The sequence below is a fragment of the Mustela nivalis genome (genome assembly GCF_964662115.1).
Source record: "Mustela nivalis genome assembly, chromosome: 13".
In the NCBI taxonomy this organism is placed as follows: domain Eukaryota; kingdom Metazoa; phylum Chordata; class Mammalia; order Carnivora; family Mustelidae; genus Mustela; species Mustela nivalis.
The window spans coordinates 13,834,009-13,857,863 of NC_139032.1; the positions used below are offsets into that span (position 1 = coordinate 13,834,009).

General features: G+C 42.8%; 1 protein-coding gene across 3 annotated transcripts in view; it reads left to right on the plus strand.

The window, feature by feature from the left end:
* Window positions 1-23,855, plus strand: part of TMC1 (transmembrane channel like 1) — a 387,473-nt gene that overhangs the window by 336,312 nt on the left and 27,306 nt on the right. For 2 of the 3 annotated variants that reach the window (XM_082696595.1, XM_082696594.1), the window contains exons 15-19: window positions 5,848-5,990; window positions 9,575-9,719; window positions 13,199-13,378; window positions 13,504-13,665; window positions 20,996-21,124. In XM_082696595.1, coding sequence (XP_082552721.1) covers window positions 5,848-5,990; window positions 9,575-9,719; window positions 13,199-13,378; window positions 13,504-13,665; window positions 20,996-21,124 — 759 coding nt within the window. Of the gene's footprint in view, window positions 1-5,847; window positions 5,991-9,574; window positions 9,720-10,328; window positions 10,524-13,198; window positions 13,379-13,503; window positions 13,666-20,995; window positions 21,125-23,855 lie in introns of all 3 variants that reach the window. The other variant, XM_082696593.1, reaches the window with a different exon arrangement.

Sequence of the window (23,855 nt, forward strand, 5' to 3'; positions counted from 1 at the left end):
AATCTGAGAGTCTTAGCCAAATGGGCCTGCCAATATGGGACTCCAAATTGGGCCATCTTATCCTGGGAAAGCTTATTTCCTACAGGAAGAAAGTTCTATTTGGGCTAGGCAACTATAGCTAATTCATTCCAAAAGTATGGATCTGAGAAGTCCCTCTGCCTTTCCTGGGGGCAGTGAGTAGAGGGATAGTGGGGGCCTGGGGAGTATTTCATGAGGTGGAGCTCTGTGCACCTGAAGGAAATAACCATTTCCCAGTAACAAGGAGCTCTGGTCGAGGGGTCAGTAAAGGATTTACAGAGGTAGTTTGAACTGGTTTTAAAGGAAGAATAGGAATAAGCTGGATTCTGAAATGGGGAGAATTGCCGGGAACAGCATTCCAGGCAGAGGAACCTGCATGCACCAAGGCACGGGGGCAGGAAACGGTGTCATACACTCAATACCCATGAGTAATTCAGCAAAGCTGGGGTTTAGCTGGTGTTTGGCATCTTAAAGGGGGGTGTTCTCAAGGAGGACAGTTTCATTCATCTTGTGAAGGAGTCATACTTTTATTCTATAGGCAGTGGAGAGCACAGCAAGTTGTCAGATAGGCTGGAAATGTGGTCGTTTTCCCCTCAGAAGGTTCTGTGTGAATATGAGATGGACTGGGTTGGATTTGGTATCAGATGGAGGACGAGAGGGCTGTGAATGGCTGTGGTGTACAGAGAAGGGATCAGAGTCACATAGGATCGTGAGACGAAAACTACAGGATTCAACTAGTAACTGCAGGTGACTTACAGGTGAAGGTGGGAAGATCATATAATACCCAGGTTACTGACTGAGATGACAGATAGGTTTGGTGTTTTGCCCTGAGAGAGGAAGAAGGAGGAGGCTTGGGAGAGCTTCTTGAGTTCAGGGTTTCTGTGGGATAGCCAAGTGAAATAAGATATGTATCGGGCCCTGGGCATATTAGCTAGAATTCCCAACATTAGTGTCAGTTGTGGACCATGGCACAGAAAGGACAAATGGAAATGCTTTTTATGGAAGCCCACACAGTCTAAAATGCAGTGTCACATAATGAGAAGAACTCCGTCATGGGATTTAGACAGACCTCAGTCTGAATCCTGCTGCTTAACCTGTAAGGTAATTCCCAGTACCACTTTGGTAAGATAACCACTCTGATCTTCCTAACTGTCATGTGTAAAATAGTAGTATTAACACCTAACTAGCTGGTTGGTATTAAAAAGTAAATAAAGTTGTGTGTGTAAAGCACTTGCATAATGCCTGGCATGCGGTAGATGTTTAATAAGCATTTCTTTCCTTAAATGCCTATTCATGGGCACTTAAGGCGTGAAAATGTCCATTTCTTGGAGGGACAAGAGAGAAGAGGGAGCCCTGGCAGAGAGGGCATGGTATCCACAAGCCAGAAAGGGGAACAGGGCACCAACAATGTGAGTTCCCCGGGAAGGCGGCCAAGAGACGAGGGTGCTGATCTAAGGATAGGCACTAGAAGCAACTGTCTACTTCACAGCTTTTTGAGGGTGGGAGTTCAGGGCTGCAGTCTGTAGACAGGTACTTAATTCCAAGTATTGAAAACCAGAAGTTCTGCAAAGACTCCGCCTAGCTTCCTCTCTGTAATCTACATGCCCCCAGCTCAGAGCCATCGAGTGTCAGTTTCACACTCTCAGATCTGGGTTGCAGTGAAAAAGAAAGGCAAAGGGAGGTGAGCAAAGCTTGGGGTGGAAGCTTGGGGAGTCTGGGCGGAAGGAAAGAAGGCGGTCACGGGCAGGATCTCAGCGCGTACATGTAGGTGCCGGACTGGCTGCCGTCCTTGTGAAGTTAGCTGAGGTTTGTGGTGGGGGTTTTTTTAGCCTTCTCACTCCTAACTTCTGTCTGCTTTATGAGATATTAAGTGATGTCACGTCCTATCTTACATCTAGACTTGCAACTTTCTTTAATGCTAAGATAGAAATGACTGGTAATGGTAAAGAGAAGGGTAGGAACGGAGGCCACGGTGTGGTGCCCTCTCCCTTCATATGCCCTCAGCAGGCAAGGTCAGAAATTACACCTTCTTTTTCTCCCACCAGTTTTGATTTCACCCAAAACCGTGGTCTGGCAGTTACTACAAACTGGAAAGAGTTGCTAAGGGTGCTGAAACTCATTTACCATCCTGGGGATGGAATGTCGTGTTTCTCAGTGACGACCTATTTGCCATCATGAGAGATGCCAAAGGGGTGGAGTTCTAATATAATTTCAGGTGACAGATAGTCATGAAGAGGATGTTTTGCAGGCGCCTCAGCCATCCGGAATCTCACTCCCTCTACGCATCATGTTTGGCAAATAGTCAATTCTCAATAAAAAGTTATTTAGCCAAACAAATACACGAGTCGATTCCTAGCAACATCATCACAACAGTCTCTTTCTGGGGGAAACGTGTTGGTGACTGTGAACAAAGACCAGCTACAGCACTTAGACAGAGACGAGACTCTTAATAGACAATGTGCAAGCATGGAACCCAGGGTTGGATGGGAATGTTTCGTGCTCATTTGAAACTTGGCTCTGACTATGGCTTTTCTGTCACAGATTTTGGTGGGGGGAGGGTGCTCCCACAGGGAAAGCCGTGTGCGCTGACATGGAAACTGAATAGAACTTTGGCTAGGCTAGGAGTCATTGCTATTTTAGTCACTTCCAGATGTCTGCTGTTGGAGTTTTAAGGGAAAGGGAAAGATGTGTGGAGTGTGGGGGGCCCATGGGGTGTAAGGGGAGGGCTGTTTCAAGTCACCCTTCAGTATGCTACTAAGATGAATTGGATAAAGCTTTTTTAAAGTTGTGTTCTCAGTAGTGCCTCTTTTATTTACATGCTTGATGGCACATGGAGTTGTAGGCAAACTGAAGAAACCTTTGTGAAATCATCAGGATTCCCCCCCAAAACGAACCTTATCCCTTTGGTTTGCCATCTAATATTTATGAAGTGCCAAGCATTGAGTGGTACACATACCAGATGAGCCATCTGGCTCAGTAGCTATTGTGCTAACCTAACAAGTTCACCAGATGCTTGTTGTCTATCTACTTTCTCCTTTCCTATTGTGTTGGAGGTGTCTCTTAATCCCGGTGCTGCCATTATACACTAGAAAGTGACATCTGGTTGTAATGTTTAAGTATGTGGAGGTGAGGCCTTTTGGAATCTTCAGAAGGGGTGTTCAGGTCCTTCTCAAGAGGTCCTGGTACCACCATGGATTAATCCAGGGGCGTAGGTCAAAAGACCGCACTGGGTTGAGAGGGTTTTTTGTGTCTTTGTTTCACTGGGAAGGAATGGTGCTAGCATGATATAAAGGGTGAAAAGCAAAGCATAGGAGAAGCAGTAGAGCTTGTAGAGTTATAAAGAACATGGATTTGAATCAGACAAACCCAGTTCAAGTTCAGACTGTCACTTGCCGGCTATGTGAGCATGCACTTAACCTCTCTAAAGATCCGTTTCTTTATGTGCAAAGTAGGAATAGGGCTGTTGAGTCTTTGCTGGGTGGGGGAATCATGGTAGATAACACCCACTACCTTGTTTGACCAGGTTGTGAGCTGATCAGAAATAAGACAAAGCGTTAGACAGATGGAGGCCGACATGTTGTCTGTATTATTGTTAAAGCTGATATGAAAAAATGCGGCATCTTTCTGTGGGCACGTGCACTTCACAGCCAGAACTTCCTACACAGCAGCCCCAGCCCAGGAAAGAATGCTCCCTCCAGGGGTAGGGCATAGCGTGTGCTGTCGCAGGATAGAGAAGAGAGGTGGCCTGCATCATCCTCATTTCTTCCTCCATGCTCTGCTGTCAGATTAGCGTGAGGGGACAGCAATGAGAAAGTGGGGAGAAGCTGAGAGTATTACATTGAGGGGTCTTGCCCTCACGGAAGGCAGCACCAAGAGTGGAGGAAGACCCATTGCCCCTAACAGGAGCAACCTCAGAGGGTTCTGGTAGGGATGCTGTGAGCTGAGGGAACGTGTTTGGCAAATGCTAAACGTTCAACGAAATGTATTGATTGATGTTATTGCCTTGTCCCCAAGCATGGGGATAATAATAGCAAGGAAATGAAGTAAGGGTCATTTGCAGGGAAAACAGAGGAGTTTAGAAAATGATGTGTGTTGTCCTCATGGGCAAAAAAAAATAAATACTTTAGGATATCTTTAAAACGGACAAGAGGCAAGTGCCTATCCTAACTAGGCTCTCTTATTGTTGCTCTGGGACAGGAAGGCCAGCCTGAAGGTTCGGGACGGGTGGAGGAGACTGGATTTACAATAGCTGAGAGGAAGCCGAGTTTTTAACTGGATGCATGTGAAACAAGAAGATGTCATTGAACTGCTTGAGGGGGTTCCTCGAGTGATTATTCTCCTGGGATGACTGCTGGGTCTTGGGTAGTTGGCCAATCCCTTTCTATGTGGTTTCTTCTTTGGGTCACGAGATTAGCCCATGGGCTTCCCCGGTCTGAGGTTTCTGCTAGTTCTTTAGCCCCAGATTTTTCTTTTGGGTAGGATTTCTTTTTTCTTGAGCTGAACCCCCCCCTCCCAAAAAAAAAACAAAACCACAAAGGCAAGTGTGGTATAGGGAGACACTTTGATTTTTACCTATATCCCACTCATTCCATCCTGACCCTACTCCAAGCCCATGAGCTCTCCTGAGATTTTCTTCCTTTCTTCTGAGATTTTGCCTGCTAATTCTTACACAGTATTAAAACACAAACTTGCTGCAAATCTCAAAAGCAATAATTATTCCAGATCTTTTTTGGCCTCTGTTTTGAGCTAGGCATGATCTCCATTTAAGGCAATTTTCTCCATTGCTTCTCTTAAATCTTCCTTTGGGGAATTAGCATCTGGGGGACTTTCTCCTCTTCCACCCTGCCTCCCCACTTTAAGTGGGCCGTCAAGTCCCTGGCTGTGCATAAATGATGTTAAAGGTAGCCAATTGGGCTTTCTAAGATTCAAGCGTGACTCACTTGATCTCCGGAGGAAGCCTCGCATTGGCAAGTTGTTATTGTCTCACTTCACAAAACACAGTAATTCCAAGTTACCGCCAGAGAGATGAAGTCAGAGGGAAGCTGCGGCGGTAGAAATGTAGTAACACAGAAATGTGCTTCCGAGCTGAGAGTGAAAACCAGTGACTTCGAGGAGAGAAAGATGAAGACCATGGCAGAAGAAAGAGCATCAGAATATGCCAATGTTCCCCGTGTAAAGAGGGTTAATCAGATAGCTAGGGAGATGGTAATTCTAATTACCTGGCAGGTAATATTAAGGAAAGAGCACGTAATTGCACGAATAAACACGCTTGCTCTGGAAGAATGCTCTAAGAGTCTTGATGCGCACAAGGTTGTGCACATCTGTTCCCTTGACCTCTCACCTGCTTTTCACCTTTGCCGAAAGTGAGCTGAGTGTGAGCTGACCCACAGCCTCAGTGATTCCGGCAGACACAATGTAGCTGTGGCTCAGGTGACGGGAAGTGGAAACTTGCCCTGACACTTTGAGGAAACACGTTTCTGACCCTCCCCAAATGTTAAGCAAGCTCTTAACATTGTAAATCTAATGACACCATGAAGTGTGTTTTGATGTTTCAATCAATGGGCATTTCATGGTAATGGCTCCACAGCTGAGCAAGCCTATATTTGGTTAAAAATTTGGCCCATTTTGAAGTCTCTGAATTTCAAGTAAACCAAGAGGCTGCCAATCAATGTGGCAGCTGAAACATTTGCTCTACGAAGCAAAAACAATAGGACTCAACTCCCAAGTTTGAAAATTAATGCCATTTTGTTGTTTCTCTTAAAAGTTAATCTTTTTTCTTTGAGTTGCTCTTTGTAACATCTGCTAAGTGGCTTTGTTGTTGGATTTTAGGGCTTGGCGCAATACTCCATCCTCTTTTATGGATATTATGACAATAAACGAACAATTGGATGGATGAATTTCAGGCTGCCGCTCTCCTATTTTCTGGTGGGGATCATGTCCATTGGCTACAGCTTTCTGGTTGTCCTTAAAGCGTAAGTTTCACTGGCCTCTTGGGAAGTGAGCCATGATTTCTGGAATCAAATAGTATTAATTTAAGGATGGGATATAATTTTTATCCTATTTTATGTCGAGAGGATACTGAATCTGTAAGAGGTAAAATGTGGTTTTAATACGAACACTAAGGTTAGACTATGACATTCCCCAAACAAAAGGGTCGAACACCAGCTCAGGCTTTTAGATCATCTCACTGGTTTGCACGCCTCTCTTGTGTTCAAACCGATTTTGAAGACACCCCATTTTGAACTTCAAGGTGTGACTCCATGTTGCACACAAGGCAAGGAAACAGCTGCTGGCCCCCCTTTCTTTGTGTGCAAAGAGGTTTACAAGTTGCAGAATCAGCTCAGTAGGCAGAATCTGTTATTCTGTGCTCATTAAAAAAACAAAACAGAACCAAAGTAGTCGCTCAACCAAAAAGAAAAAAAAAAAAAACCCAACCATGTACAACAGAGAAAATGAATGGCCCCCAACAAGGCCATCACCATCAATTGCAGAATCATGGTCTGTCTGGGAGAACATTTATTAGAGCATGGGGAAGAATTTCTTCAGAGAACTGACGAAGCACGTGTAACAACCCGTTTAAAGACACAGCAGAAACCTGCATCTGGGGCTATGACTAATCTCCATAATCCATGAGCCAGTTCTCTGAGCTAGCATGGAAGTCTGGAGAGACTTGCGAGAGTCCTGACCCTTCCGCTGGACTGTGAACAAGGTGAACTGGCCTTTTTGCTTCATCTCAGGAAAGGACCTCTGCCCGAGGGTCCAGGTTACCCCAAGCAGGAGCTCTTTGGAATAGTCTGTGACATAATTTGTGCCTCGTCTCTGCCGAACTGGTTCCACCAGAGGACACTGTCCTATTTAGTTTTCAAGACCCCACATCCACAGTATTCATTTCCCTGTCCAAATGTAATTCGGGATCCTAAATATAAGGTATCTATCTGTCTACCTGGTAAAGTATTACCATATTCCCCAGTCTATGCTGCTTCTCCTCTTTTAACCTTTCGGATTTGCCAAAACTAAAATCAGAGGGGCCAGTTATGTTATAGAGGTCTTGGGAGAATTGTTTTGATGCCAGTCCATCAGTCAAGCGCTAACTTGATTTCCAAAACCAGAATTCTTATATTTACTTATTTATTTAATAACTTTATTGAGCAGTTACTATGGGCAATTACTATGGGCATTCTGAAGGGCTGTCTAGTGTCTGAGAATTTAATGGTGAACAAAATAAAATCCCTGCCCCAGGATGCTCAGTTGAAGAAACAGCCTGTAAACTAAGGAGCAAACAGTGGTTGTGGCCAATATAGAATATAATATACATATTACGTCCTCATGTTATGCCGATGTTATCCTTGTATTAGGTGTTAGCCTTTGCAGCCAAATATTTGCTGCAGTTTCTCCTTTCTCTAGAGTGTAATATGTGCTGTTCAGTAGAGCATAGCCCTTGCCGTAATTTTCGCCCCTTGTGTAGCAGGCTTATCCTGTGAGCTTCTAGAGAGTTGCTTCATACCTCCCTTTCAATCCCCTTCTTCTACCTGACTTTCTTTTGAGCAGAGGCTGCATTACAGTGACTCTGTTGGCTTAGTCACTTATAGAGTCACTTATTTGAGTAATTAAAATCTTTCACATGCATCCATAAAATGACCAAATAACCCCAGCATGTAAACAGAGATGTAAACTTGAGGTCCGAGGCAAGAAGTTGAGGCAAAGGCATGAATGCAACCATTGCTTTCTACAGCCTCCCAACAAAGCAACAGATACGGGGAGGTTGCCTCTCATAGACACAGTGGTTCAGATCTATAGCCTCCTTGAAGAGAGAAGAATGTTCATAGGTATGTGCATTTTTGTCTCTCTGTGGGCAAGGGCTAGAGCTGTCCATGGAACATTTAATAGGTATCAGGGCTCCCTCCGAACAGAAGTGTCCTACAGTCCTGCACTTTGTCTTTCCTTCCTTCTCTGAGAATTCCCCTCTTCCTCGTCAGTTGCTGCATGCTGGGTGCTCTGGACTCGCCTAGCTCATGCTCCCTTATCTGGGAGGCTGTCTACAGCCACACAATTTTGCCAGGGAAGCTCCATTCGAAACTTCAATCTGTCAAGCATCCATTTTGACCCAAAACCTTGCCCTTTGCTCAGTGAGAGTGCGGAAATGGATGGTGGCATATGAATGAAGTAATCTTCTCCCTCGATTAAACCAGTGGAAATCTTGGATTTCAACCCCTTTTGACCTACAAAGAGGCATTTTATGTGATTCAACCTATCTCATGCGGGCCTAGCTTGGGCACCAGAGTGAAGTCGGAGAGCCTAAGCCCTTGACCTACGTCTGTGGTTAACTCCTGGAAAGTGTCCAGCAAATCACTTCATAATGCTAACCCTTAGCTTCTCCATCTGTAAAGAGAGAATAATATTAACTCCCTTGACTTTTTGTTCAGTTGTTGAGAAAGGGAAAACATGGTGATACGTACGGACACCATTTCAAAGGGCAAAGTGATAGACTGATGTAAGGGATAATTATTTTTGGTGATGTTTTCATAACTTTGCACATTTAAAATATATAAACCTCTATAAGGAGTGAAGCTAATAGGAAGGGATGTAAGCCACCTCAGAGATGCCTGCCAACCTATAATGTCAGCTTTATGGCATGGTTCTTCTTTCCTTTTTGGTTCCACAGCACTGGAATACTCAGAAAACCAAAACCTTATGGGATCATTTTATAATATGTATCATATGAAATTTTAATTTTGCTATTTATAGTGATAAGGGGAAAAGAAAGGAAGTGGAGTGAGTGGAATATAGATCTTTAACCACTGAAATAAACTGTAAGTAAATGCATTTTAAGCTCTCCAAGCAAAAAAAAAAAATGTGTGTGTGTGTATACATATACACACACATATTCTAATCAGTTCTATATATTAAAATATGTAGATTAGGATATATGTAACCAGTTGGCATGAACATTGTATAAAAATTTTGATTTTTGTTCAAGAGTTGTAAAGTATGGAGAAATTTGATGCATTCAGTCTGTTCTTTGGGAAGAGATACTTGGTGGGAGTTGCTATGCAGGAGTTTCCTGACCGGCCCTGGGTTATAGTTCATTCCTAACTGCATGGGGGTCTGGAAATAAGCTAAAGCTTCCTAGAAGTTTAAGGGTATACACATTTTTTTTTTTTTCCTGGGGAGGGACCTATGGGTTTTTGTCAGATTTCTGAAGAGAGCCTTATCCTGCAAAAGGTTAAGAACCAAGTGTATGATGCTAAGAAAACAGTTGAGGAAAACAAATTAAAAATACATATTTTTTGTAGGACCTGTTTAATTGTTAAAATCATCAATGCCTCATAGTCTTTTAATCTCGAAAGGCCTGGAAAATGAACAGTTTAAAGAATTACAACCAAAATTTGAAGATCAACTTTTGTTTTCTGGTCCTAAGAACAAATTTCGTTTGAAAATACATGCTTTCAGGATACTGCTTCTCCAGGCTGCCTGTAATTGTACTGTTTTGCTACTCCCTACCCTTTCCCTTTCTTTGTGGATCCAGGGGGCTGGATTAAACCCTGTGTTTTTATAGGATGACCAAAAATATCGGGGATGATGGGGGTGGTGAAGACAACACATTCAACTTCAGCTGGAAGATGTTTACGAGCTGGGACTACCTGATCGGCAACCCGGAAACCGCAGACAACAAATTCAATTCTATCACCATGAACTTTAAGGTAAATACATCAACTTCAAGACCCGTGCCTTTGGATTTCAAAGACAAAAACCAGAGCCATTCCGTACAGTTTAGCTAGCGAAGTATCCCGACGATTAAAAGAAAGATTAACTCATCATTTCTGCCTACCAGGATCCGGGCAGGGTTCTGATTGTGATTGGAAAATAGGACACACGACAGCACAATTTCTTCTCTAAATTTGGTAATAAAAATACTGCCATTGGCTTGAAACAGGAGGCCATTAATAATCAGAAATCAGATAGTCTCCATAATAGAACAAGGCTTACTAATTATTTACAGGAATAAGCTGGCTCAATATTTAAAATGACCCTTGGGTATTACTTTGGAGCTTCAGAAAAAAAAAAAAAAAGACTATCAGAAGAGAATCTAGAAAGAAGTTCGTCCTCATCTGAGATCAGAGTTTATAAGAATTCTCCCTTCTTTCTCTCACTCGTTCTTACTTGCTGCTGATATCCGCCTGGTTTGTGGAATCCCAGGTAGAGTGCAGATTTTCATTTCTCATTCGACGTTTGCCAAAATAGCTTGTGAGTGTATGCTAGTTTTCATAGCTCAGACACATTTTTCTTTTTTCTGTTTTGCTTGAGTACAGGAAGCAATCATAGAGGAAAGAGCAGCCCAAGTAGAAGAAAACGTCCACTTGATCAGATTCCTGAGGTTTCTCGCTAACTTCTTCGTGTTTCTAACACTTGGCGGGAGTGGATACCTCATCTTTTGGGCTGTGAAGCGATCCCAGGAATTTGCACAGCAAGATCCTGACACCCTTGGGTGGTGGGAGAAGAATGAAGTTCGTCTCTGCATGCTTTTTATGTGCTTAGAACCTGACATTAGGAACTGTGTGGTTATGCTTCTCCGGTGCAGTGTTAAATTAGGCCGTCTTTTTCCTGTCTACCTCACGCCGTCTGGTCACACGCTTTCCACTCCATTCCAGCCTTATTTCCAGATCATTCTACTGTCTGTCTGTCTCTCATTTTGTGATTTTATGGAAAGCCAGAGTGGAAAGAGATACTAGAACGCATATATTCCAACCAGTATATTTTACAGATGCGGTTAATGAATGTCAGGAGGAGGGGTGGTGTGTTCAGGTCACAGAACCACGGGGAAGAGTGAGTTAAAACCCAGGAATCTTGATTTCAGAGCCAACAGTCCTTCCATGACTCTATGTTTCTTTCTCTGTAGATTCTCTGTAGATCCCTGAAAGATCCAATTGTTGCCCTAATTCTTTGAAACAGCAATGTTAGAGTCCTTGGTTCCTATGTTTCTGTCACTGGAAACATTCAGATTACCTCCTCCGCTTTCGGCAAGTCTGGGATTCTCTCTGTTTCTCCCTAGCAGTCTCTCTTCTCCTCCCTTTGCCTTATTTCCACCCCCTCCAAGAGATAGTCGAATGAGGAAGGCCAGCTCTTTGCCTGGAATTCAGTCTGATGGTGACGTGTCTTCAGGATATGTGCCCATTGAGCAGGTCAGAGGAAGGAGAGCAGATGTAGAGAATAAGGAAATTCAGATATAGGGAATAAGGAAATCGCTATGTCTTGTTGCTAGGGCCTGTTGCCTTTCATAAAATGTCCTGGCATACAATGTGGCATCTTTTTAAACTTGAGCATTTTCAAAGTATGTATAGATTAAGGCTGTGGGAAGTGTAGACTGCCCACACTGAAACTTCTGCTGAGCCTTGTAGACCAGAAAGATTCAGAAAGTCCTTATAAGCATAGAATTTTCTAGAAATATCTTGGACAAAGTATAGCCTACTTACAACAAAAGGCTCCAAATGAAAACATTCCGTGTATTTCAGAAATGATAATCCTGGAGATGGGAGTCTATAACAGCACAAACATTTCATGGAAACCTATAAAATGTCATTAGGTAGAGGTATTTTATTTATTTAAAGCAGAGGAGAACCTCAAAGCATTTATCAAGTTTGTCGTCAGTTTCTTATAGTTGTGATAACTTCTATTACTTTGGCCCATGGTTCATATTGATCATAGTTTTGTATAAATGAATCATAGTAAATAGTAAATAGTTTCTTTTCATTAGGTAGAAGGATCATTCTACATAAGAGTCTGTTTAACACCTATTTAAGGGGACCCTGAGTCCTAAGGGCCAACAAAGGTAGTAATGGGAATTCATGAATAACTTTATACATTTGATGAAACAGAATTTAAATTAACCTTATAAAAGATTGCACAGGATCTGCCAAGTTTTTACCTTAAGCTGAAATTATACGTGCTGATTTTATATTACGTCAGGCTGATTTTTATCTTCTCTTGGTCATGCTCATGTAACGTTCTTAATAAAAATGGGAAAAACCATGCGGACAGTATTTTCTCAATACAATCTGGTAGTTACAATCATTTAAAACACAGAATCAAGAAATGGCAATAGGAAATGTTTAGTGGTGACAGTTTGAACCAGGTGTTTAGGAAAGGCCCTGGTCAGGGCTCCCCAAAGTCTTTTTGCATTCAGGGAGGCTTTTCCCCCATCACGAAAGTAGTACATGCACTGGATTCTTTTCCCTGATTTAATAGAGCCTAATATTTTATTTATGAAGGAGATATGGACCATACATTTGCTACTTTTCATATTCTCTCCCCCTCCCCCACACTGCCATTCTAAACCATTTCTTCACTCCTGGAAATTTCCTACTTCAGCTTTGATAACATCATGATTTGTGTTCTCCTGTTGTTTCTCTGAATGTCCTGTTTTTCTTGGTAAACCCATTCCTTTTTTTTTTTTTTTTTTTTTTGCCCCTAATAGGGTGTATTCCCCAGAATTCAGTACTTAGTCCTGAGCCCATTTCAGGGAGCTCATTTATTCCAACTGATTGAACTAGCACATACGCTGATAATTGTCAAACGAGTATTTCCAGTTTGGACCTCATTCCCCAAGAAGATCATTTTCGCTTTCCATTGGAACTCTTGTTGCAAAGTGTATGACCGTGGGACGCCTGGGTGCTCAGTGGGTTAAGCCTCGGCCTTCGGTTCAGGTCATGGCATCAGGGTTCTGGGATCGAGTCTGGCATTGGGCTCTCAGCTCAGCAGGGAGCCTGCTTCCTCCTCTCTCTCTGCCTGCCTCTCTGCCTACTTGTGATCTCTCTGTTAAATAAATAAATAAAAATCTTTTAAAAAAAGAAAAAAAGTGTATCACCATATCAGAATCAATTCCCATGTAGAATCATGTGTTCATTGGACATAGGGTGATATAAATTACTTCCCTCATTATACTAGGAAACAGACTGTTATTACTGGCACATATACAGGCTCATGCTCAAGCATGCCTTGAGAATGGGACTTGAATATTTTCTTTGTTGCTTTATTGAGATCAAATTTTAAAAGTGCATGAGATAATCTTCTTTAGTCTTATAAAAGAGGTAGGAAATGTAGCTGAAATCTTGCAAAATCCCGGAAGAAAGCAATTATTTTTAAAATACCATTAACTTAGTTAATTCCTTGTGTCTCCCTGTAGATGAACATGGTCATGTCCCTGCTGGGGATGTTCTGCCCAACACTGTTTGACTTATTTGCTGAATTGGAAGACTACCATCCCCTCATCGCTCTGAAATGGCTACTGGGACGCATTTTTGCTCTACTTTTAGGCAACCTGTATGTATTTATTCTGGCCTTGATGGATGAGATTAACAACAAGGTGAGTCTCGTATCTGGATGGCTTTCGGCATCCCTGTGTTGTTACATTCCCTGTCTCCAGATTGCTAGAAAGGCCTTTGAAACCTGTGCTGTCTCCATCATTGCCTCCATCCCTTTGCATCCTAGATTGAAGAGGAGAAGCTGGTAAAGGCCAATATTACCCTCTGGGAAGCCAACATGATCAAGGCCTACAATGCCTCCCTCACCGGAAATAGCACTGGGCCACCTTTTTTTGTGCACCCTGCAGATGTACCTCGAGGACCCTGCTGGGAAACAATGGTAGGGCAGGTAATGTCACCAACAGAAGTGGATGACAATAAATGGATGAAGAAAGAGCAGAATCAATGATGTCTTTCATAAAGGTGGCCTATTTTTTTTGTTGCTTCATAAAAAAAAAAAAAAATACCCAAGATGTATTGAGGGCTTACTATGGTGCTGGCTATGAATTTCATGTATAGTCTCTGATGCAGACCTCACTCCAGCCATCGAGGGAAGTACTACTTTTACACCTTTTTAAAGCTGTGTTTAAAGAAAGGGTATTTTTAAATGGTGTGAGGAGACGTTCGTCTTCTATTTGTGTTATAAGAAAGCACCTAGATTTAGATGCAGGCTCCTGCGAATATTTAAGTGGAACTCTTACCTATTATTTCCAGTTTCCCACTAAAAGAATGTTCCTTGGGGAGCACACATGAATACTAATTTCAGCAATGTCCATTTTTGTCAAATAATTGTCCCTTAAGTGTTAAAGGAAATAACTATTTTAGGTGAGTTGTTTTCAGGAGGATGATGTAAATGACCCCAGTCTAAGACTGCTGGTATTTGACCAGAGAAAGGAGAGAATGTTTCATGTGGCTTTCTGACCAATCAGGGAAACCAAATTAAGAAACCAACAATAAACTATTCCACATCTCTTATTTCTATACAGATCCAATTGTTATTTTGAAAAGTCTTTAATTCAGTCTCATTAGAATTGACGTTGCCACTGTGCGTTTCGTAAACTGGTTTTGGACTTGGGATCTTCAAGGAGGACCAGATACTTTTCAGATATGTCATCGTGCATCGACCTGCCCGTGGGACAACAGTCCAGTCCCAGTAATGTGGTCTTGTGGAATTATTTGAATAATTTTTTGCTGTGTACTTCTTTTTTGGAATCTAAAAGGAAAAATTGAAAGTTAGTGTTAGTCTTATAAAATGGATCCAATTTAAACAAATGTGGATATCATTAGATGCCCTCATGCTCTTATTAGATGCTCCTCAGACTTAGGCCAATCAACTGTGATTTTAATTGTGGGGAAAAAAATCAGAACAATGTATGTGATGCTGCTACACACACGTCCAAACAGTATGCTATGACTAAGGATTTTATTTTACTTTATTTTTATGCTTTCAGGGTCCAGATAAACATTTCCCTTTCCAGTTACATATTGTTAAATACTCCATTTTCAGACATGCACATTCATACATGTTTATAAAGTATATTATATCTGAAATTATAAATGAAATGAAATGTAGGCTGCCTTTACTTAGGAGACAGGTATGGTGGGTGGGGTAATGGCCCTTCAAAGATGTCCATGTCCCAGTCCCTGGAAAGCGTCTGACGATGTTACCTTTCATGGTAACATGGGCTTTGCCAATGGGACTGAGTGAAGGAAAGTTATCCTGGATTTTGTGGATGGACCTAGTGAAATCACAAGTAGGAACAAAAGAGTCAAAGTCAGAAAAACCAGACATGACAGTGGAACCAGGTTGGAGAGATGCGCTTCATAGATGGAAAAGAGGGGCTGTGAGCCCAGGAGTGCCGGCAGCCTCCAGAGGCTGGACCTTATGGTGCGGATCCAGCTTCCTCCCTGATGCCTTCCCCTTGATTTTAGACTTCTGACCACCAGAACTGTAAGAGAATAAATTTGTGTTGTCTTAAGCCCCAAAGCGTGTGGTAGTGACAGCAGCAACAAGAAGGGAATGCACAGAAGTACATAGGTTTCTGAATTTCAAGCGTCCTTCCTTTTTTTTTTTTTTTTCTTAAGATTTTATTTTTTGATTTGACAGACAGAGATCACAAGTAGGCAGAGAGGCAGGCAGAGAGAGAGGAGGAAGCAGGCTCCCCCCTGAGCAGAGAGCCCGATGCGGGACTCAATCCCAGGACCCTGGGATCATGACCTGAGTCGAAGGCAGAGGCTTTAACCCACTGAGCCACCCAGGGCCCCTCAAGGGTCCTTCCTTGAAGGTGCTTCATATAAGTCAGCGCATCTGGTCACGGTGCTTCATATAAGTCTTAGCACATCTAGGCTGCTCTGCGAGTCCTCAGCTAAAGTGGAAAGACATGAAAAATCAGAGGGGAGAAAGCTTTTTTCACAAACTCAAAACTTTGAGATGTTCTCTTCTCTATGTACTGACAGGTATGCAAGCTCCCCTTTAAGAGTCTTACTAGAATGGACTGTCAGGAAGATTGAGGCTGTTGTCTTCTGGGGAAGAGCAAGTGATCGAGTAGATAGGCATGCCAGTGCAGTCAAGGAGGATGCTTACGCCTCCGATTATGCAAACGTCTCTGGGTTGGCCCCACACAGATTGACTTAAAAAGGAAAGTCACTTTATTTAATTCTTCTTGGGACTTTGCTGCTTGTTTTGTCCTTAAAAAAAAAAAAAAATCCCATCTTTGGTGCCTTTCCTTGCTTCATCACCTCACCTTACTGTCCCCTTCTCTTTCACCTTCCTGTGGGAAAGTCTGCAGGGGCTGGACCCGAGGTTGTGGTTCTGAACAGAATGTTGATGAGGAGGTAGAGTCTCTGGTGGTTAGAGAACCAGGGGACATAAAAACCCTGAGGGCGGGGCACCTGGTGGCTCAGTGGTTAAGCCTCTGCCTTCGGCTCAGGTCGTGGTCTCGGGGTCGTGGGATCAAGCCCCGCATCGGGCTCTCTGCTCAGCAGGGAGCCTGCTTACCTTCCTCTCTCTCTCTGCCTGCCTCTCTGCCTACTTGTGATCTCTGTTTGTCAGATAAATAGAATCTTAGAAAAAAAAAAAAAAAAAAGGAAAAAAAGAAAAGAAACTTTAAAAAACCCTGAGGGCTGGAGAGTTTGGTCTTTAAGAGATCAATATCCATGCAACAGGGAACATTTTGTTCAACCATTAAAAAGTGACTCCAGGGGCAACTGGGTGGCTCTGTTGGTTAAGGATCCGACTCTTGATTTTAGCTCTGGTCATGGTCTCAGGCTGGTGAGGTCAAGCCCTGAGTCAGGCTCTGTACCCACGATGGCGCTGCATGATTGAGATTCTCTCTCTCTCTCTCTCTCTCTCTTCGGCCCCTCCTCCAGCTCAGGACCCCCTGCTCTCTCTCTCTCTCTCTCTCTCTCTCTGTCTGTCTAAAATAAATAAATAAATAAAATCTTTTTTTTAAAAAAAGGTGACTCCAGAAGAAACAGTAACGGTATCTGCTGTGCATGCCGGGTTGGGGATACACCCCAAACACTCATTGTTCTATAAAAACATTCCAGAATTTTCCTCTTCTCCTCCACGGATGCCCTCTGCTTTGTTTCCTCAAGGATGATACAGGACTCAAACCTATCTTTGAGTCTGAATATAAGATAATTTGGTGGCTCCTTTATCCCTCCAAGGAATCTCAAGATGTAACCACTTAGGTCCATCTGCAGTGGCATTTGATAGGTAGGTAGCAAATACCCATGGGAGATTGCTATTTAAAGCTATATACTGAGGTCTGCATTTTGGGGAAGGAGAAAGCCGCCAACAACTGAACGAACAGCAGTGGCTAACATTTATTGAATGCCCATAATGTGCCCAGTGCTGTTTCCTTGAATTTCTAAATTACCCTTTGAGATAAGTTATATTTCTATCCCTATCTTATAGATGAGGAGGCCATGGCCTAAAAAGCTACAATAATTTGCTCAAGCTCTTAAAGGAAGTGAATGACAGGAGCCCAGATTTAACCCACACGGTCTGATGAGAGTGCTACAGTGCTGATTGTCCCTAGAAACATAATGAGCATGAACACATACTCTCTAAACTCCTGCCTTGGGATGTCTAGAGTCTGTGGTCCTTGGTGATGCCTCTTTCCTGTTACTTGCTAATAACTCTTAGTTTGCTGATCAAAGCTGCGCAGGCATTTTAACTAACTGTCCTGCATGGAAAGCTTCGAGGTGTGGGGCGCCGTGCTCAGCAGGGGGCCTATGGAACCTGTGCTCCCATCCTGACTAGCATGCTGGGACCTGGGACTGGTGCTCCTCAGGTGGGCTGGGCCACTGTTTTGGGGATTCTCTTTCTTAGGAAGCATTGTGGTGTTCTGTGGTTTGTGAATAAATCTTACATTTCCATATAATGTTTCAATCCTCTTCCGGTATTTTATATGACAGACCACTGCTTAGGAAAAAATAGGATTTTAAACACTGGGATGAGGATGTTTAGGAAGACGTGGGCGACTTTATAACCACTGTGGCATTTTCTCTTACCTGAGGAAGGTCTTCTGACATGGTGATGGAAGCCAAAAAATATCCCTCATTGCCTACCTCTATTGATACTAGTTATGAGAATCTGAACTCAAGTTGCCTGGGAATGAAAAAGAGAATAAGAACCGGAAGAAACAAAGTTATGGCCTGAAATACCGGCAGGAATTTACTATCATTCAACCGTTCGTTCCATATTTATTGAGTATAAGCTGAGTGGCAGGCATCTTGTTGGCTGCTAGAGGTCCAGTGGGCCCCCAGGTGGGCTAGTTTCTTGCTCTTGTGAAAACTACAATTTCTTGGGGGTGAACAAAGTCACTAATTCAGTCATTATGCAGAATTTACAAATTTACAATGCTAACCAAGCACTCTAAGAATGAAATGCATGGAATCTGAGTATTTTTTTTTTATAGGGAGACTCACCCTTGTCAGCAAGGTGAGTGAAACCTTCCTGAATCAGTGATGCTTTAGTGGTGTGCGCTCTTTGGTATAAACCGAGCCAAGAGGTGAAGTAACAATGATTGAGTGGTGTGACGTCCCATGCAAAGGCCCTGTGGCCTGAGGAAGTGCGGAGATTGAGAGTCTGAATGAAAGCCAGGGAGTTGAAATGAAGTAGAAGGATGAGCAATACCAGAAGAATATGGGGAGCTAGACAGGAGCCGGGTTATACAGAAACTTCCAGATTATGCAGAAACCTCGCACTCTCTTGGCCCACCTTTTACTCCAGCTGTTTTGCACACAGCTGTCACCCTGACAGCATCTCAACAGCTGTATGCTTATTCTCTTTACCTTCAGAGTTCCTCTGCTGTCATCAAGTGAGGTGTTAACACCACATGGGGACACTCTTGACTAATGGGGGTGGTTGCTGGTGATCGGTAAGTCCTCCTTCTGTCACTGGCATGGGCAATTCCGAGGCTTATTCTATATAGCTTCTAGGCTTCCAGGTGGGTCCTCCGAAGGATAAGACTCACTTGCTCCAGTAGTGGCAGCTTTTAGCTTGCTCTCAGGCAAAAGCTTTCCTCCCTTCTGTTTCATTCTTCCCTGAATGAAACACTTCCCTTCTTTGACACCCCTTCCCGAAATATACTGCCAGCCTACAAGCCCTTGCCAGAGGCACTGTGGTTGGTGAAAACTAATGCTAAGTTTTTAAATTTATATTTTTAAGGTTTTATTATAATTTTGTTTGGGTTATATGTATGTTTTAGTTAACTGCTATTTATAGCAGGTTATATTTATAATAGCAGCAGCAATTTTTTTAAAGAATAAAGTATGTTAAAGTTAAAAGAAATCTGAGATACATTATATTTCATATGGTACTTGGACGTATTAAGAATCATGGAAGTGGTAGACGATCTGGCGTTCAGGAAGCATTGCTCCGAAGTATGAGGCTGGAAACTAATCTAGTGATAGCTAGTCAAATGGCCCTTTGCCCCATGAGAAAATTCTTTCTCACTAGTTATTTTAGAGGGGAGATTATGTAGGTAGCTGGAAGTAGAAACCAAAAGACTTTAGAAATTACAGAAGAACACTAGTATTTCTGGCAAAATATGTATTACTAGATGTTCAGTATCTTCAGTCTTGGGACATAAATTATTGAGAAGGAAAAGAAAAGGAAGAGCCGAGGAGAACTATAATAACGAACATTTGTAATTATGTGTCTGTTTTTATGTTTATCACTGATTGTTGTAGGGGTTCCATGTAGGGGTTCCATAGTGAACTTTCCCTCTAACCCACGGCACACACCCTTTTGCACATAAATTTAAGTCCATACCATTGAGGTAACCAGTTTCTAATTTTCCAGAACTTTCTATGCCTATATGTATACATACATGCATATATACATAGGAATTTTTGTTAACGAATGAGTTCATACTATATACCCTATTTTGTAAATTTTTAAAGATCCATTTCTTATCAGAGCATAGTGTTCTAGAACTTTTTAAAGTTTACTGAGGTACTCCCATACCACACATTCCACCCATTTAAAATTATACAATTCACTGGTTTCTAGTGTATGTTCACACAGTTGTGCGTCTCTAACCACAAGTACACTCTTTTTCTTTCAAGATCTCACAATAGTCTGTTGTGTGGACATGCCCTATTTCATAAATCTCCTAAGCATATTTGAATTGTTTCCAATTTGTATCTGGAAAAAGCCCTACTTTCATACTCACATGTGTAGATCTGTGCACTTGTGTGAATATTGCTGTGGGACATCTTTCTACAAGTGGCTTTCCTTCATATTCTACCTCCTTTGAAATGTGATGGATTTCCACAAATTTCTCCCCAAATGTTGTCGGGGGTCGACGTTCACCATACTTACTAGTAAGGAGAGGACTGGATTTTTAAAGATTCATCTTTCTGTGAGTCAACAACTCATTGTTTTAATTTGCATTTTTTTTGTGGGGGGGTTCAGTGTTTTTCAACATTTAATTGACTGCATATTTCCTTCTGTAAATTTCTTATTTGCCATTTGCAAACTTCTTTCCTTATTGCATTGCCCATCTATTGTCAGCCTGGTTTATAAACATTTTTAACATGTTAGAAAAACGAATCCTGTATCACAGATGCTGCCAGTACTTTTCAGAGGTCATCTTTTAACTGCATAAACATTGCTGTTTGCCAGATCAAAGTTATAAACTTACGTGTGGTTAGTATATTCCTGGTTTGATTTCTCGTGCCATGCTTATAAATGTTTCTCAATGAGAGGACTTTTGATACAGTGGTTTTGGAAGTGGGGTAATTGCTTTTATTTATTTATTTTTTATTTATTTATTTTTATTTATTTGACAGAGAGAGAGCGTACAAGTAGGCAGAGAGGCAGGCAGAGAGAGCGGGGCGGTGGGAGGTGGGGGGAAGCAGGCTCCCTGCTGAGCAGAGAGCCCAATGCGGGGCTTGATCCCAGGACCCTGAGATCATGACCTGAGCCAAAGGCAGAGGCTTAACCCACTGAGCCATCTAGGCATCCCTTAAATGGGGTAATTACTTTTAGACTAATAAAATAAGGGTGAAACATTGGTCACTTGCTAGCTATGCCTCACTATTGTTTTACTATTAATGGTAGTTTCTAAGCTAATACTATGCAGAAGCATAACGAACTTGAGGCCGACACTAGGGCCGTTTGAATGGAGAGATCCTCTTTTTTAATCTGGATAATATCTCGACAGGAATTTGTGCGGCTGACCGTTTCTGATGTTCTGACCACTTACGTCACGATCCTCATTGGGGACTTTCTCCGGGCATGTTTTGTGAGGTTTTGCAATTATTGCTGGTGCTGGGATTTGGAATATGGATATGTAAGTATGATGTTCATTTTTCTCTTGTCCGATTATTCCTTAGTGGTTTATCATTTGCACATGCTATGCCAGAAGAAGAATTTAGGAGGTGGGACCATGTGTTAGATGTTAGGAAGTGAAGACCCGTGGGTATAGTTTTAATTCAGAAGGGCGTCAGACGGGAGCATCATGGTTTATGATATTCTAGTAAAGTGAGCACAGGATGGCTAAAGCAGTGAATCTCAACCTATCCAAGAACATGGTGAACTCAGTCTGGGACCCATAGCCAGCCCCCTCCCCATGGAGCTTGTTGACATTTCTAGAAGCCAGGCAAAATGGGTAATATCAACTTTGAATTCTACTGAACAGACTCCTAGACAGTTCCTGTGCAGTGCACTGGGTGATAAATGGATCCAGTAAATATGGTGCTTGTAGCATAAAGCTCCCAGGCCAATAAGAGCTCAGCAGAGACACAAGTAGGGAGCTGTCCAGGTTCCGAGGTGGTCCCGGGGTGCTGATAGGTGTCTGGCAAGTGGTGGACCTGAATTCTGGCAAGTTGACGTCCTTCCAGCACCACAGCAAGAACCCAGGTTTCTCTGAACCCCACTGATGTTGACTCCACGCCCAGTTCACCCTCGGCGTGCAAGCCCCCCACCAACCGGCGACCCCCATAAAGTTCAGGGAGGCAACAGAGCACACATCACTCTGCAGTTTCCCACATTGCCAGGGGACCATGGTCCCTCTTTTGCAACTCTTAATAGTCATCTTGGGAACTATGACCTGAAGTGTTGACTGTAATCATGTGCTCAAAATCCTCCCGTGGCTAATAAGTACTTAGAATGAATCCCAAATCCCTTTTTAAGGCCTTTGATGTCTTACAGGATCTGTTTGTTTGTTTGTTTCCTCTTTCTTTCTTTCTGAGCTCTTCTTTTACTACTGTTGTTCTTGTTTTGTAAAGTCCCTAAATGTTGGAATTCTTTCTTATGCCCAAACACAAGATGACCCTTGCATTGGCTCTAGCTGTTTTCCCCTATAGGGTTATAGGTTCCTACAATTGGGCTTGGCTGATGCCTTCTCGTCATTAAGGTCTCCACTAATATGTCACCATCTTTGAGCTCTTCTCCAACCTTCCCATCTAATGTAGCCTACCAGACTCTCTACTTCAACGTCCTGCTTGATTTTCTTCATACGATGTGTAACTCTGACATTTCCTTTCAAAAGTCTGCTTATAATCCGTTTCCCTCTGGTAGAATGAAAGCCCTATGAAAACAGAAGCCTTGACCTCAATGCCTAGAACAGTGTTTGTCACTTGGTGGGCATTATATGTTGACTGTCTGCTTCTGTAAGCCTCTACATTCTAGTGCCATTCAGGCAACGCCATCTGTTGGCAGAATTCTGCCTGCTTCCAGGGATGTGTCTGTGGAGTCCATCCTGGTTCAGTAATGTCAAGCCAATGATGTTTCTCTCCTCACTAAGGAAGGGCTATCCTTTAGTGCCAACCTCCCCCCAGCCCTGTGCCAACCTCTCCCCAACCTCATACCCTCTTAGTCTCCGGACAAGTCCTATGCTCAGGACTGTTTTCAAGACACCAGGTGGGATCCTCAGCCTGGCCATCTGACTTTCAGATCCTACCTTTGATTAGGTCATCTCTGACATCCTCCCTGAAAGGGCCTGTGGGACGCGCCCAAAGTGGTTAGATAATGCTCTTTGGTGCGCGCCAGTGAGGTAATGCTATGGTTTCCCCTTCCCCGCTATGAGGTATTCAGCTGGCCGGGTTTCATTTCTATTTTCCTTGTCTGATTCAGCTCTTCCGAGGCAGACATAAAAATTGCCACTTCTTTCTGAGGCCCTTGCCTGGCTTATGCTTGCCTTTTATCCCTTACTGCTCTCTTCCTAAGTGCTAGAAAATTTTGCTTCAAATACCAAGTCAATAAAACATGACCTGGATGCATAAAAGCTGTAATTAAATGACTGTCATTTATTATTTATTGAGTGCTGACAGTGCTCTTGGGTTAGTACAAAGAACAGGGGGGGGGGAAGACAACTTCCCATTTTAGGTCACAGAGAATTTTCTTCCATGTTACCTCTGGAAGGCTGTGCAGAGAGCAGCCCAGCATCTAAACGATTTAGAAACAGTAAAAGGTGGACGGGGGACCTTGGACGCGGAGCCTGTCATCATTGACTCATCCTGTAGAGAACGGGCACAGTTGAGTGCCTGAGTGCGAATCGGTAGGAGCACAGCTCTGGGCCAGGTGATAAGGGAGTGCAGAGATGTAAAAGATGTCAGCCTAAGGAGAGGTTGCAAACTTGGCCTTGCCACTGAGATTCAGCTTGCTGATAGATTTTTCTTTCTTTGCAGAATGTTTTTGTTTGTTTTGTTTTGTTTTAATGAGCTCCTATTTTAAAACTAGAGGTTTTACATATAAAAAAAGGTAGGGATTTCTTGCTTTTCTTGACATATTGGAAGGGCTGGCAACATTCGATCCACATTCCCACTGGGAAGAAATGGGCTGGAGTGAGAAACCCCTGCCCGGTGCAGTTGGAATAGCCATCCACTGGTTCTCACAGGCTTTACTGACCTTTAATCCTGCACGCTGTCTCCTGATCGATACAGAGCAGAAAGTGTAAGTGCTCCAGGAGAAACCAATGGCGACATGACTTTGGGGGTGGAGGGAGGGAAGAGAGATGGGAAGAAAGTAGGGGGAGAGAGAAAGACAGAGAGAGAGAGGTCAGAAATGCCAAGAGGCACTCG